General features: G+C 50.4%; 1 protein-coding gene across 3 annotated transcripts in view; it reads left to right on the top strand.

Annotated features, from left to right (window-relative positions):
- Positions 1-13,503, top strand: part of LOC129197254 (3-galactosyl-N-acetylglucosaminide 4-alpha-L-fucosyltransferase FUT3-like) — a 32,429-nt gene extending 18,926 nt beyond the window's left edge. Inside the window, exons 5-9 of one of the 3 annotated variants that reach the window (XM_054805510.1) lie at positions 5,130-5,375; positions 6,691-6,915; positions 7,617-8,021; positions 8,116-8,309; positions 10,676-13,503. In XM_054805510.1, the coding sequence (XP_054661485.1) occupies positions 10,684-11,772 (1,089 nt within the window). In that variant the 5' untranslated portion in view covers positions 5,130-5,375; positions 6,691-6,915; positions 7,617-8,021; positions 8,116-8,309; positions 10,676-10,683 and the 3' untranslated portion in view covers positions 11,773-13,503. Of the gene's footprint in view, positions 1-5,129; positions 5,376-6,690; positions 6,916-7,616; positions 8,027-8,115; positions 8,310-10,675 lie in introns of all 3 variants that reach the window. The other 2 variants (XM_054805508.1, XM_054805509.1) reach the window with 2 other exon arrangements.
- Positions 13,504-14,220: the final 717 nt, after the last annotated feature.

Below are 14,220 nucleotides of genomic sequence, written 5' to 3'. Positions count from 1 at the left end.
GGCCACTCTTGGGTCTCAGGTCTCAGCAGCCCCGGCTGGTGGTGAGAAAGCTGAGGGAAGGAGAGCCATGTCCGCTGGCTGTGACGGCAGTAAAAGTATTTCTGGAGGAGCGCCCTTGCCAGAGTAAATTGTTGGCAACCACGCGCTAATTCTCTTTTCATAAACAAAGCAAAAGAGATAAAAGCAGCAGCCTCGGCTGCCTCCGCCTTCTCCCTCTAGCGCAGCGCCTCGCGCCCTTGCACACCCAGTCCCGCATCTGGAGCTCATTGGGGGCAGCTGCTGGGAGGACACGGATGGGAACCAGCTGAGCCTCCTTGCACGCTGCTGCCAGGTCTGAGCATGGTCCTCGGGAGGAAGTGTGCAAATGGGGCCCCGCTTGGGCTGGGAAGCTTGGTTCAGATCAACGGTGGCAGTCAAAGCATCGAAAAGCGGGGTGGTTTGGTCAACCTGTAAGCAGAAAAGTGAGGTGGCCGCCATGTATTTTTAATGGTCAAAATAGCTTCAGATTTCCTCTCGGCCATTAGTCCCTCTCAACCAACAGTGGCCAAATGCTGGGAAAATGTGCTGCTTGTTCGATCTTGCACATGCCCTGAATTTGGTCCTGTCCCTGGCACAAACCTGAGATGGGCACCACGAGCAGGGTGTTTCCCTCAGGCTCTGCAAAGAGGTGGTCATCTTGGTCACTTTGGAGCACCTTGTGAGCAACTTTCCAAAGCTGAAGCTTTGGGAAGTTGTTACTAAAAAGGCCAATTTGAACCCTTTTTTGCGGCCAACAATCATTGCAGATGGGTTTCTCGGTGCAGAAAGACTTTGGTGGGGCGGGGAGAAAAAAAGACCTGTGTGGCCACAATGGAAATGTTTCCACTTTCCATTTGCAAGAGGAACATTTTCCATTTTGGGGTTGGAAGTGGCTTCTGTTTAGAAACTTGAGGACAGCATAGTACAATGTGAAAATAAACAGCCAAACAGCCCAATTTGCTGCAACCCAAAAATGAAGTGTTTTGAAATAAATGAAACAGAGCCCCCTGATTGGGCCCAAATGAGATCTCAAGAAGTGGGATGGACGCCTTGGATGATCCTTGGCTTTACCAAAGTCTTTCCAGGGCATCTCCTGGTGGATCCTGCCGCTGGTTTTGGGCAGGATTTTGGAGGCTGAACCCATGGTGCTCAACTGGAGTTGCCCTGGACTTGTCAATCCTGTAGAGAAATGGCTGGGAGCTGTCCCGGCGTGGGAGCATGCCTGCCTAGCCCCAGCTCCCTCAGTCAGTCCTGTTCCATCGGGGTTTGCTTTGTGCTTTCCTGACAAACCCTTGCTGGGGTTGCTGGTTTTCATTAGCTGGGGGAGGGCGGTTCGCTGCCTTGTTGGCTCTTCCACGTCCGCCCCATCCTTAGGGAAGGCTCAAGGAAATAACTCGAGTCAAGCAGGCTCAAGAAACTCCAAAATGGTCCTCTCTGCAAGAGTCAAATTATAGAGCGGCGTGTCCTGTGTTAGTCTCTGCAATCTGAGACCTGTGGTCTTTCAACTGCACCTTTATTTGTTTATCTAGATTTCCTCTGAAACCAGAGATGTGTTGCTAACATGGTCTTCATTATAATTTTACTATTTACATTTCCAGCTACTTGTCTATCACATTTTCCCCTTCTAGACCCTCCCCTTGCCTTTTCTTGGAAAAAATAGATGCTGTGCATACAGGGGGTCACTGCCCAAATCTGCTCTCTTCTGGCAACCAAAGTGTGCAGCTGGAGACCTGGAGTCAGCTACAAGCGGGCTGTCTCTGGGGTGCAGTTCAGCCTTTCCAAAGGATGCTTTGTGAGGGTGTGGCCAGTGTCTTGCAAGACCCAATCTTCCTCTTCTCTGTTGTCGGTCGGTATCTCATGCGTGGGGAGCTGCAACTTGTCTTTGCAGCCCCCAAGACAGTGAGGTCCTGCCTGCACGGTGGCTATAGCTGAGCCACCAGGCATGGAGGGGCTTGGGGAACGATGGGAGCTGCATGTGCTGCAGTGGAGGAGATGGCAAGTTGCTGCTGGAGGTAACCTCTGCCTCATCCACTCATCAGACCAACCGTGCATCCAGTCATCAGCCCATATTAGGTACCTGGACCCACATTCGAACCTCAACTTCATCAAACCCAAAAGGAACAACTGTGTTTTTGTCTCTGCTCTCATGCTAAATGACTTTCAGCCCTTGGCTTTTTTTTTTTTTCGGTGGAGACCCATTGCAGACAACTGACAAATCACCCTTAATCCACCTGAACTGCTAAATCTCTTGGTAATCCCTCCCCAGCACTGCTCCGACGCTGCTCCCCTACAACAGACCTTCTTGGTACCATTAATCAGTGTTTTTGGCTCCTGGGTGCCTCATGGTACGTGTCTACGCAGGGAAACCCTCTCATTTATAAAACTTGGGGACCTCCCACAGTTTCCCATTCCCTGTGACCCCGGCGAGGGGGTCAGTGCACAGAGTAAACTGGTTGAGAGGGAAGGTCCTAATATTTATGTGGAAAGCCATTAGCAGGCAATATCTTATCTACCTTCTGTTTTGAAGTGGAGGCTTGGGGTGATGACAGGGCTATGGGTAGCATTGGAGCTGCCTCTGAAATGCCCCGACACGCTCTGTTTTGCCATCCACACTTGGGGCTGGGATATATAGCACATTCTTAAAGTTGTGGGATGAGAGCAGTGGATGCAGAAGGATTTCAGAGAGAAAAAAAAAAAAAAAAAAAAAGAGCTTAGATCCTCACCTGCTGAATTTTAAAGCCAAACAAAAGCTCCCAAATCCACCTTGATACCTCCTGGGATGGTGTGTTTTAGCCAGCTGGTCCTCGTGTGGATGCTGTCCTTCCAGGCCCAGCTGGAGGATGGAGTGGTCTTTCCTGGTCTTAAAAAGTATAAACCTATGAAATAGCCGTTGTCTTGTGAGTTCCCCTGAGCCTTCCCCAGATGTTGAGCATAGCTTTGAACACAGAGGTGGTCAGATGTTGTTTTCTCCAGTGGAAATTGTCTTGGAGAGCCTCTGCGTTGGATGTAAAAACAGGCAGGGAAGAAGTGAAGATATAGCAGTGGTGAGATCCCTGCAGGACTTTTCACAGGAGAGGAGAGGTGGTGGCACCCTGGAAGGCAGGGACATGGGAGAGTGGACCAGCAGGTACATGGATGCTGCGTAGGCAAAATATCGAACTGCAGCACTGTCACAGACGGCATTTCTTTAGGAAATGTGGTAAAAAGCAAACCAGAACCAAACTAAAGAATGAGGCAGTGGGATTCCAAACTCACTGATGTTTTATTCATAGCATATTCATCAAAAAGAGCCCTCTGCTCCCGGGCTGCAGTGCAGCTGTGGAAATAACCTTGTAGTACCCTTTTCAAGTTCATATCCTCATAAGATGCTGGGAGCCCAGGTTGGGCTGGGAGCGGGAACAGAAGCGTAGACATAATGAAAGTCACTGGAAGCAGTGAAGCTGTTGGCTGTGGGCAGTTGGGTGACCTCCAGTCAGCAGATTCGTGGTAGCATTCAGCATATAAAGTCTGGGCACCCTGTAGATGCTGGGCATAGACTGGGGAGAAGAGTGAGGCTGAAGCAGCTGTTGGGACTCTGTGAGCCCTAACAAATCTCACAGCAATCGTCCCTTAGTTCAAAAGCCATCAGGGATATCCAGGCACAGGCTGGAAAAGTCTTCAAGGGCGGGTGAAAATTGACCTCACCACCTAGTTCTGCAAGGCTGAGAAAAGCAAATTCCCAGAGCCAAGAGTGTGGTTGCTCACTCTTTTCTCCCCTCTCTCCAAGCCCGGGATGGGTTCGTGTGAGACGGAAGAAATGTTTCTAAACCAGAAAGCTGCCTGTTGGCAGCATTGAGATTGCATGTGCGCTAGGAACAATCGCTTTTAAAAATCAGGCTCTCCCTGACCACCAGGGACGCTTCTATGTTCCCATGTAGCTTTTGTTCTATTCAAGTATATGGGTTTGTCTATTTGGATTTGTTTGTACCAAGATGGATTTTGGAGGTGTTACTATTTGCAGTCGCTGAAATCCTACCCTGACGCCATCACATGCTGATTACTAAATGCTGTGAAATGTAGGATCTTGGCTCTTGACCTGGGAAAGACACTTGATGATTTCAAGGAATGGGCAGGACAGAGACAGCTGAGGGGGAGCAGCACACCATGTGTTGGGCTGCTACTGAATCAGGGAAGGAACATAAATTGTCATAGGGACCACGGGTTTTTTGCTGAATTTATGGATGCACTTGGGCATGCTGGAGACACATAGCATCTCTGATTCCCAAAGCTGATGGGGAACAATTAAGTTGATTCCTCCCCAGAAGAATGCTGGAGCCTTTGAGAGCTGTGTGTGAAGGTGGCCTGGGCAAGTGGAGCCATAAGTGCTGGCATCCCTCTGGCGTGGTTCAGCTCTGGCTGCAGCACAAGTAATTGTTGGGTTTGGGTTTTTTTTTTTTTTCCTCTAGAAGGAAATAGAACATTCTTGGTAATACAAACAGTTCACTTCCTGCCACTCTCCTGGAGGCTGGAGCCTGTGGGGAGCAGCAGTGGGGCTGCCTGGCCTGGGCTGTCCCAAGGAGTCGGACCCATGCCAAAGGGGGGGTGTTGCCCTCTGGGAGGAGCTGTGGTCCTGGTGAATGCACGGGACTGGTGATATAATATAGATAGAGCAAAATCATGGGGCAGTGTGGGGAGACACAGTGGTAATGAGATTTGGCCCACCCATGGAGGCAGATGGCTAAGGGAACGCAGGGTCTGGGGGATTGCTGCTGTTCAGGGCTAGTTGCCAACCCCACGCTCCCTTCCCAGTCTCACTGCTGACATTAAAGGGCTCTGGATCAGGTATGGCTAAATTTTGTTCTCGGTGGCTGCATCTTTCTGCTCTGCTGTTACTGGGCTGTGCCATGAGGTGGGTCTAGCTTAGAAGATCAGAAAACCATTGCTGTATGCCAACCAGGGCACGTGATTATAAGGTGAGGCACAAACAACGTGCTCAGCATCTTAGGACCTGTTGTACATTTGGGAGTTGGGCGCCACGCATCTCCCTGATCTTCCTTCCTTATGCTGGAAACCCACATGAGAAATTTGGCAGGATGAGAGTGCCTATTGATTCTTCTTCTATGTCTGTGCAGGCAAAAAGGCTGAGGGTGATGGAGGGGAACATCAACAGTCATCATGTTTGGACAAGACCTACCCATCTTACATGCTGAAGCTCAGCTGCATGTTTAGGACTACCACTGGATCCATGCTGGTATTTGCCTATTGATGATCATCTCCCAAAACATCTTTGTTCCTGGAAAGCTAGGAGATGAGCACCTGGAGATGAGCAGGGAGTAGTTGGAGACCGCAGCTGTGAGTGCCCCGGGCAGAGCTGCCTGGTGAGTCTTCGCAAAGGAATTCTGCATTCCTCCCACTGCTTTGCCCTGCTCTTACTCTTTGCAGTCAGCCCGAAGTGCTGGAGCAGGGAAATGTAGTGTTGTTCCCTTGTTGACCCTGCAGAAGCTTTTCAAAGGAATTGGAGGTACGTAGAGACGTCTTCCCAGTTAATTTTACTGCAAGCATTAAATGCCTGGATACTAGCAGAGGTATATTGCTGATGGGGCTGTATGTGCCCTGTCCTCTTAGAGTCTCGTGTTTTTTCTTGGGACAAGGTGTCTGATTAGATAAATGCTTCCAAGAACTCCCCTCAGCTGCACCCTGGGCTCTGGCTTTTCCTCACATGTTACAGATGCAATGGGAAATTAAATGGAGCCAGGGCACAGGTCTAAACACTGTCCTGTTATCATCTGTACTGCACACACCTTGGCACAATTTTAGCCTATGCCAAATGGCGCTCTTCAAACAGCATCTAGATATGGTCCAAGGATAGCTCAGGGCAGGGACCATTCCCAGCAGAAAGCCTGGATGCAGCTGCAGCTGACCGAGAAGCAGTGGGGATGGGAGTCAAGCTGGGTCACTTGGCCTCAGGGACAGAAACTAGTCTCTGGCCCATTTATTTGGTAATAGAGATGAATCCAGTGTGTTTGCAAATCCATCGTTGCAGATTATCCATTGTGGACTAACTGTGCTTGGTGACCCCTTTGAAGGCAAATGGTCTCAGCTGTTCACCTGCTAGCCTCCCTGAGTGAGCGACATTTGCCCCGTTGATGCAGGGAGTTCAACTCTACATTTTCCTGTGCTCACCTGGGTGAGAACTCAGCATCCAAAGCTCCGCTGTCACTTGCTGGGTCAGCAAGGGCAGTAACCAGGAAGCTTCTCCAAAACACAGCATTATTTGTCTTCAGATGTAGGGATTATCGAGACTATTCATCATATAACAATAAGTCTTCATGTCAGCCGTGTTTGGTCCTGCCAAGTCCATTACCTGAACGGCTTCTTTGTTCTGTCTGTGCTACAATCTCACATCACCTTCTGGACTAAGTGATCTGTCACCTCATGTCACATGTGCCACTCAGAACAATTCTCAATCCACAGCTTTGTGACTGTTTTCCATGGCTTCCCCACGCTTGCTCTTTTGTTTAATTTACATTAATTACCCCTGTTGAGCTTAAGTTCCTTATGGTCCTGGCTTTCAGGGGTACAAAAGTCTTCAATTTTCCACCTTTCTGAAGCTTCTTACCTGGTGCTAGAGGATCCTTCAACTCAGGGCTTCCCATGGTGCTGGGAAACTCAAATCATCTTTCTCCTCCACAGCCTAGAGTAAAATTGCATCTGGAGACATTTGGGCACGCAGGGTCTTCATTTGTGCTGCAGGCTGCAGAGCTCATGGACCTTCAGCAAGAAAGCTCGCTAGCATCTGAACTTCACGACTGCATCTACCCTTGTAGGACAAGGTTCTCCTGAGGCTAACCAGGCATCCTTTTGCCACCAGGGAGTGGCCACGTGCAGACTACCTGCAGGAAATGGTTGCTTGCCCTGGTAACTCCCAAATTGCACCTGGGTCACATTGGGCATAGCGCTAGCTGGATCATGCCAAAGCTGGGCCATGGACCATTCCAAATTTCAGCCTCTATGTGAATTAAATCCAGATCCTGTGCCCTCGTATTGTTTAAGTTACTTGTATAGGTGTAGCCTGTGCCATGGGGAAAGGGTAAGAAGTGACAGTTTCTCATGTGTGGAATTTCTAGGCAGAGCAGTTGAATGGCTGGTACCTTCTCAGGCCCAGGTGAGGGGCTGTGAGACCTCAGGCTGCCTGGGTCATCCTGGGGTGAGCAAAGCATGAATTATGGCCCCCATCCCTCAGCCAAGGTATATTTTTTTGCTCTCGCCTGTGCTGGAGTGCTCCCAAGTCTGCAGGAGACACCTGGATACATTTCAGGTTGACCCAGTTCTGTCCCAGGAAACACTCACCTGCTGGTAGAAGGCCTGGAAATATAAAATTTTCCACCCCCTATTGCCCATTTACAATCCCCTTGCCCACCGAAAACACCCCAAACCTGCATTAAAACTCCTTCTGTGAATTTAATTCCAGACCAGCAATCCATTTTTACAGCTGAATATATTTAAGCCTGATAATAACACCTAATGGCTTTTTTATATCCCAGCCAAGTGCAGCCAAGCTCAATACAAGATCAATTCACTCTGGCCATAGCAAACAAAGAACCTCTTCACGTTCACAGACCGTGATGTACAGCTTATTAACCTGGGCTGGAGATGCTCCAAAGCACAGTCTGTGGTCTTGGACACAGGAGGGAATCCCCCAGTCTCGCTCAAGTGCTTGTCTACTCTGAAGCTCGTGGTGATTGCTGAAAGTCACCAGTCCCAAGATGTGCTTTAGCTCAAGATCCTGGAAAGGTGACAAGGAGATGTGGCCTGGCGTGGGGATGGAGGCAGCTGTGCCATGAAGTCCGTTAGCTGGCAGGGAGACTTGCAGACCTGATGCCTACACATCCACTCCATGCCAGCTTTGCCCATCCTTCCCAAAAAGAGCTGTCCTCCTGCGACACGAGGTGAAGAAAGCAAATCCTGTGGGCTGAGGCTGGCAAAGGAAGCAGACTAGTCCATGTGCAAAGGTGCTTTCAATGGTAAGGTATGTTTTAACCATAAGCAACGTCTGGGCTGTTTTATTTGACCGTTCCTTCATTTGTCAAAGAGGAATCTGTCCTGGCTTTATTACAGCTTTTATTCCGGGTGACAAGCTTGTGGTGGCAGCAACTGGCATGCACAGCTCAAGACACAGACGAACACCGGGAACACACTGCCAATCCCTCCCTGCGTCTGCGCTCTCCTTTCTTCTCCTCTTTTCCTGGTTGTGCCATCCACTTCAGTGCTCACCTTCACGGCGCACTTTCTCTCCACGACCAAGCCCGGAGGTGAGTTGCAACAGTCCTTTATTTTTTCAATGCTTATTGGAGGAGGAAGCTGACTTCGGCTGTGAGAGAGAGGCATCGGGTACAGGAGGGAGGGGGTCTGCGGACATCTGTTTTCACCCCTGCTTGCAGGGAGGTATTGCTTCCCTCTCTGTTTTCTTATCGTGTCTGTCAGTAGTATAGGTACCACTGATATACAAGGTAAGAAGTGGCAGGTGCCACATCCACCAGCTTTTGCTGGAAGTCCTGGTGTTTTGGGGGATCTTACAGCTACCTGTAAGACCACGGTGAAGTGCAGGCTGGTGCTATATGGGTTTCCTTGTCCTTAGGTCAATGCTGGCATGCAATCAAGACTGTCCTGTTAGCCAGTCCTGATTACTGCAAAAGCAGCAAGACCTGGGCTTTGGGACACAGACAGCAGCCCCGTGCTCATGGAGACCACAGCAAGTGGATCAGTAAAAGCAACGGTGTGTTGCAGACCTGAAAGACCATGACTATTATCTGGTAGAGAGGAGCAGCCAGCAGGATGCCGGTAACAAAAGTGCTGATCCTGATGCTATGGCAGAGACTGTCGGAAGTTCGGGTTGGGGGTGTGGTGGTCATACTAGCTAGCTGTGCTGAGAAGGCTGTGGCTACTGTTCACAGGACACAAGCAAAACACACAAACAAGGCCATTAATTAGTACAGATAAGCCGTTTTGGAACATTCAATGAGGTCATCAACCAAAAGACAAGCAAACACATATAGCACCAGCCTGCACACCAGAATGGTTTACAGGTAGCTGTCAGACCCCACAACCAGCGGGAAAGGGAGCTCTCCACCCACCATTGCTGTGTGGCGCTGACCTCAAAATCCAGTTTGTGGTTCACGGGCCCATTGGCCCATTCTTCTAGTTTGTGTCTTTTTTTTTTTTTTTGGGGGGGGATCCCTTTCATGTCTTTTCTTTATTACGCCCACACACGTGTTTTTCTGAAGTTGGCATTTTGCTCTGGTTTCCCACATGCGCAGGCAGCGTTGCCTGTGTCTTGCAGCCCCGTGCAAAGCTCAAAGTCTGTCCCGGTGCTCCCGTCACCCTGCTGGGCTGGGCTTGGATGTGGGGGCTCATCTTTGCATGTGACAGGATTTCTGCTGGGGGCCCCTTGGTGGCTTCCTTGGAGGGAAGTCCTTGGGTATGTTCTGACTTCTCCGTGACCACCCCCCTTTTGGTACCTTTCTGCCCTCATGAAATTTCTCCCTACCTCGGACATGGTAAAGTGGGGGTCCCCAGCCTGGCCATTTTATATCTATACGTTTTTAATCTCTGTAGCTTTATAAATGTATGTGTGTATGTATATATGTATATATATATATATAAAAAAAATACAAAAATACAGTCACAGCTATACATATATAGAAGAATATATAAACCACTGTATCTATATCTAAAGAAATATATTTATACGTATTTGTACACCCCTTTATGTATACTTCTATATATTGCATATAAATGTATTTATTTTTATATACGAGCATTTCCCAGTCCAGAGGAGGCAGGCAGCCAATCACACGGCTGCTTCCTGGTCCAAAGGAAGTGGGCAGCCAATCACAGGGCTGCCTGAGAACATGTGGGAATGATGGTGTCAAGAAAGGGCTGTCAGCGAATCACAGAGCAGTTTGATGTTTAAAAAAGTGGGCAGCTCCCTGCCATAACACGGTGGCTCCCCGTCCTAAAATGGCAGCCAAACCAAAATGGTGGCCAAACCAAAATGGCAGCCCCTTGTAGGTAGAGGAAAGGCCTTCCGGGTCTGATGTACTTCTGGGTGAACCGGAAGGGGTGGCCGGTCCTGCAGCCAATCACAGCAGACCACATGAGAGGAGGAGTGACTTCTGGGCCCTAAGGCTGCTGGGAGGGGGCAGGATTTCTGGCGGGAGCTGGTGGGCGGGGCACCCGTCACGCCTCCGCATGTCTCTCAGTGGCGCTTCAGCCCCTTCCCAGGTCCCCGAGGTCACAGATCTCCCCGTGACAGAGCAGGCCACTACGCGTCCCAAGGAACCTGCAATGGGCTGCTCGCGGCTCTTCTGGGAAATGACGGGGGGGAAGAGGGGGCTGAGGAGGAAAGGCAGTGGGTGGTGATGGAGGGAAGCCGAGGGTCTGCGGAAGGGCGGCTGCGCCCTGCAGGTGAGTGTGTGTGTAAGCGCCTTGCGCCAGGCACTCTGGAGGTGACCTTTCTTTCCGCAAAGAGGTGGCTGGAGGTAAATGTACTTCAGGTCTTCGTGCTGTCACCTGAGTGCCTGTGCATACCTCCCCACCAAACGGTGTACCCAGAGCCACCTCCCTGCTGGGGTCAGTGTGCACCCATCACTCGTTGTCCTGTCTGTGGTGTTTGCAGATCCATTCATGGAGCTCGTGGAAGGGAAAAAGATCTCCTGCAAGAAACTCCTCACCTTCCTGCTCTTCAGTTTCATCTTCAGCTGCTGTCTCTTTGTTTCTTTTCGTCAGCTCAGGACTTCTGAGCCAGAGCATTACGATTCCAGTCCCTCTGCGCAAATAGCCCATGCTGGAAATACCAGTGCCCCACCAAAGGGTGAACGCAGGCTGACCATCCTGCTGTGGAAGTGGCCCTTCGGGCACCACTTCAATTTCATAAACTGCTCAGAGCTCTACGGCACCCCGGACTGCCACTTCACCATCAACCGTAGCTTTTCCAAAAAGGCTGATGCTGTGATTATGCATCACAGGGATGTGTGCAGGGACATGGAGAGGCTGGCCCAGCTCCCCAGACTCCCGTCCCAGCGCTGGATCTGGTTCAACCTGGAGTCCCCAACTAACTCTCCAAACTTAGGTGCCATGGACAACCTCTTCAACCTGACCATGTCTTACCGGAGAGACTCAGACATCTTCACCCCTTATGGGGAGCTGCAGCTCCTTGGCCAGCCCCAGCCCCTCAGGATCCCACCTAAGACCAAGCTGGTGGCCTGGGTAGTCAGCAACTGGAGAGCAGGCTCCCACCGAGTAAAGTACTACCAGGAGCTGAAGAAACATATCGCTGTAGACGTCTATGGGCGACATCACTTGCCTCTGCCCTGGGACAAGCTCCTTCCCACTATATCCCAGTACAGCTTCTACCTGGCTTTCGAGAACTCACAGCATGAAGACTACATCACCGAGAAGCTCTGGAGGAATGCCTTGTCCTCTGGAACCGTCCCTGTTGTGCTGGGGCCTCCTCGAGAAAACTACGAGCGCTTCTTGCCCCCTGACTCCTTCATCCATGTCGATGACTTTGCCAGCGCTGGGGATCTGGCGCGGTACCTGTGGGAGCTGAGCAAGGATGCTGAGAGATACCAGCGCTACTTCCAGTGGCGCAAGTGGTTGAAACCTGTGGCGGGGGCCGGCTGGGCCCTGCACGTCTGTAGAGCTTGTCACTTCTTGCAGACGACAGAGGCCAGGTACCAGGTTGTGCCCGATCTGTCTGAGTGGTTCGTGTAACTGCTGTTTGCTCAGCTCTCTGCTGCACTGCAATCTTTTTGTCCTTGCTGGCAGGCTGCGATTTCACAGAATGATTGAACTTGATGGAAACAAAGGGACAAGAGGAGCTTTGAAGCGAACAAGGACAAGGAAGCAATTAGGTGTTTGTATGTCTTTGTCTTACTGGAGAATAAACTGTCAGATAGAGTAGTACATTGGGTTTTTTGCTGATCTGTTAGTTACCTGAACAACTTGTTACGCTGGCTGCAGCTTGGTCTTTGGAGAAGTTCACCTCCAGTCTCTGCAAAGAGTTCCGGATCAGCTCCACAGGCTGGAGAGCCAAAGCAAGTAGCCAAGGGGGAAGGTGAAATAGCAATACCAATCATAAACCTGTTTCAAGGCCTTTGTACTCTGCAAAGCTGCAACTTGAAGGGGTGGCCACGCCACGGGGGTGCCTGCTGCTGCAGGAGGAACTGGCCACGCTCCTCTCTCCCAGCCCCGCAGCCCCAGTCATGCCCTCGCTCTGCCTCAGGCTCTCCCTGACCGCCGTCGGGATGCTGCATCGGGATGCTAAACAGGCAGAAACTACTCAATTGATTTTACAAGGCTGTTTTTTGGGCAGGCTAGCAAGACAGTGTGGCTTTGAGGAGGGGTCTGACTGCAGCAGACTGGTGCAGGTAAGGCGTGGGGTGCCGAGGATGCCCCTGAAAGCACCGTAAGTTTTAGTGCCTGCAGCACCCTGTGGCAAGGAGACGCTCGGGATCAGCGCGTGATGAGCTACTTCCTCCTGTCTGCCTTGACCATCGCAACTTCTGGCATCGACTGATGTCTCTAGGCCGCATGTTTAAAAATCAGTGAATAATTGGCCTTTATTGAGCTTCCTGCTGCTGTCCAGGTCGTATCACTGGATATTGTTTCCTTTTCAGGTAGAGGAGCCCCATTGCATGGAGTTGGCAGACACAGCTGTGCCCTCCCAGGCTCCCTGCCGATACCTCTGGACATTCAGTTTGTTTTCTTGACTGCTACTGATCCTTGAGCTGAGCTTTTCAAAGGTCTGTCCTGACCCCAGGATGTTTCCATGAGGAAAATGAGCTCAGAGTCCAGCAATGCATACAGAGGTGCAATTGTTTTCTCCATCAGCAGCGTTTAGCAAACATTTCCAAAGAATTCCCTCTGGATTTCCTCCCGCAGTCATTCTGTAGCAGAAGGACCATCAGCAAGACCTTGCCTTTAGCGCTGCGAGTCCCTTATTTCGATTAACAACCTTTACCACCTTCGGTTTTTTCTCTGCTTTGCAGATTGGTTGAATACACTGACCAGCACAAGCCTAAAAACAAATCCTTCACTCTGAAATCTGAACCTTTATCCTTCCCATCTTTTTCCTGTCCTCCTAACAGTACCTGTCTAGATGGGACCTTCCTGAGGCTGCTTAATTTCTTGAAGAGCCCTTGCCGGACCTTAGCAAACCCCTTTGGAAATTCAGGTGGACAAATTTGCCACATTTTCCTTAGCCATGTGCTTGCTGGCTGCTTCAAAGAGCCATAAATTTGTGAGGCATCCATTTTTATTGCCAAATAATTGTCCGTGCTTCTGCCTCTGCCTTGTCTGCCTGCAGACGCACACATCTCCTCCTTGAGCATGTAGCTCCTGGGATCTCATCAACCGACCCTAGTGCTCCTTCCATCTTTAGAGCCAGTTCAGAGCAGCTGGAGAAATTGAAGATTTTAACATTACTGATTGAGCTGATGTGGATAAGAGATGAATAACGTTCTGCAGGTGAGCTCTATGAACAGTCTCTTCCTGTCAATGGGTGACACTGGGGAGTTGGGATGGATGGTCACTCGTTTCACTGCTCCTGCTAGATTTGGAAGATGATGCCTGTCCCCGGGCTAAGTCCTTCCACCTCGAGACTTCCGTTGGGAAGACTTCAGCTTTGAGCATTGGCCTCCAGAGCTGCCTTTTGCAAAACTGAGCAGCGACAGAGCGCTGCATGTGGGGGCACAAAGTCCAGCTGCTTGGGAAGGATGTTCCATTTGAAAAAAGCAAATGCAAATTTCCAGGAGCTGCTAGACCTGACCCATGCTGCATGCATGAACACAGCCAAGAGGAGCTTGCTCTTGGCTTTAACCGCTGTCATAAAAAGCCTTCCCAGGAAGAAACCACGGCGTAAAGCCCCGTGAACACGTTCATTTCACCTGAAATATTTGTCTTTAGCCCGTTTTGAAGGACATAGTGTGGGGAAGGGGAGTTCCTGGGGGCAGCAGTGCAGGGTGTTTTGGGGCAAGGCTGCTGTCTCCAGGGGGTTTAGATGCCTCTTGCAGCAGTGGGTGCGACTTGGCCAACAGCGTTTCCAAGTACACAAGGTGGCATTAGCCGGGTGCAGAGCAAGTGGCCGTGCATGGGCAGGGAGCCCAGTTTTGGTCCCGCTGGAGACTTGGTGATGATGTTTATTGAGATCACCCTGTGCAT

The sequence above is a fragment of the Grus americana genome, chromosome 28, assembly GCF_028858705.1.
Source record: "Grus americana isolate bGruAme1 chromosome 28, bGruAme1.mat, whole genome shotgun sequence".
NCBI lineage: Eukaryota > Metazoa > Chordata > Aves > Gruiformes > Gruidae > Grus > Grus americana.
The sequence above is the reverse complement of the archived record's forward strand: the minus strand, read 5'-3'. Positions and strand labels throughout refer to the sequence as shown.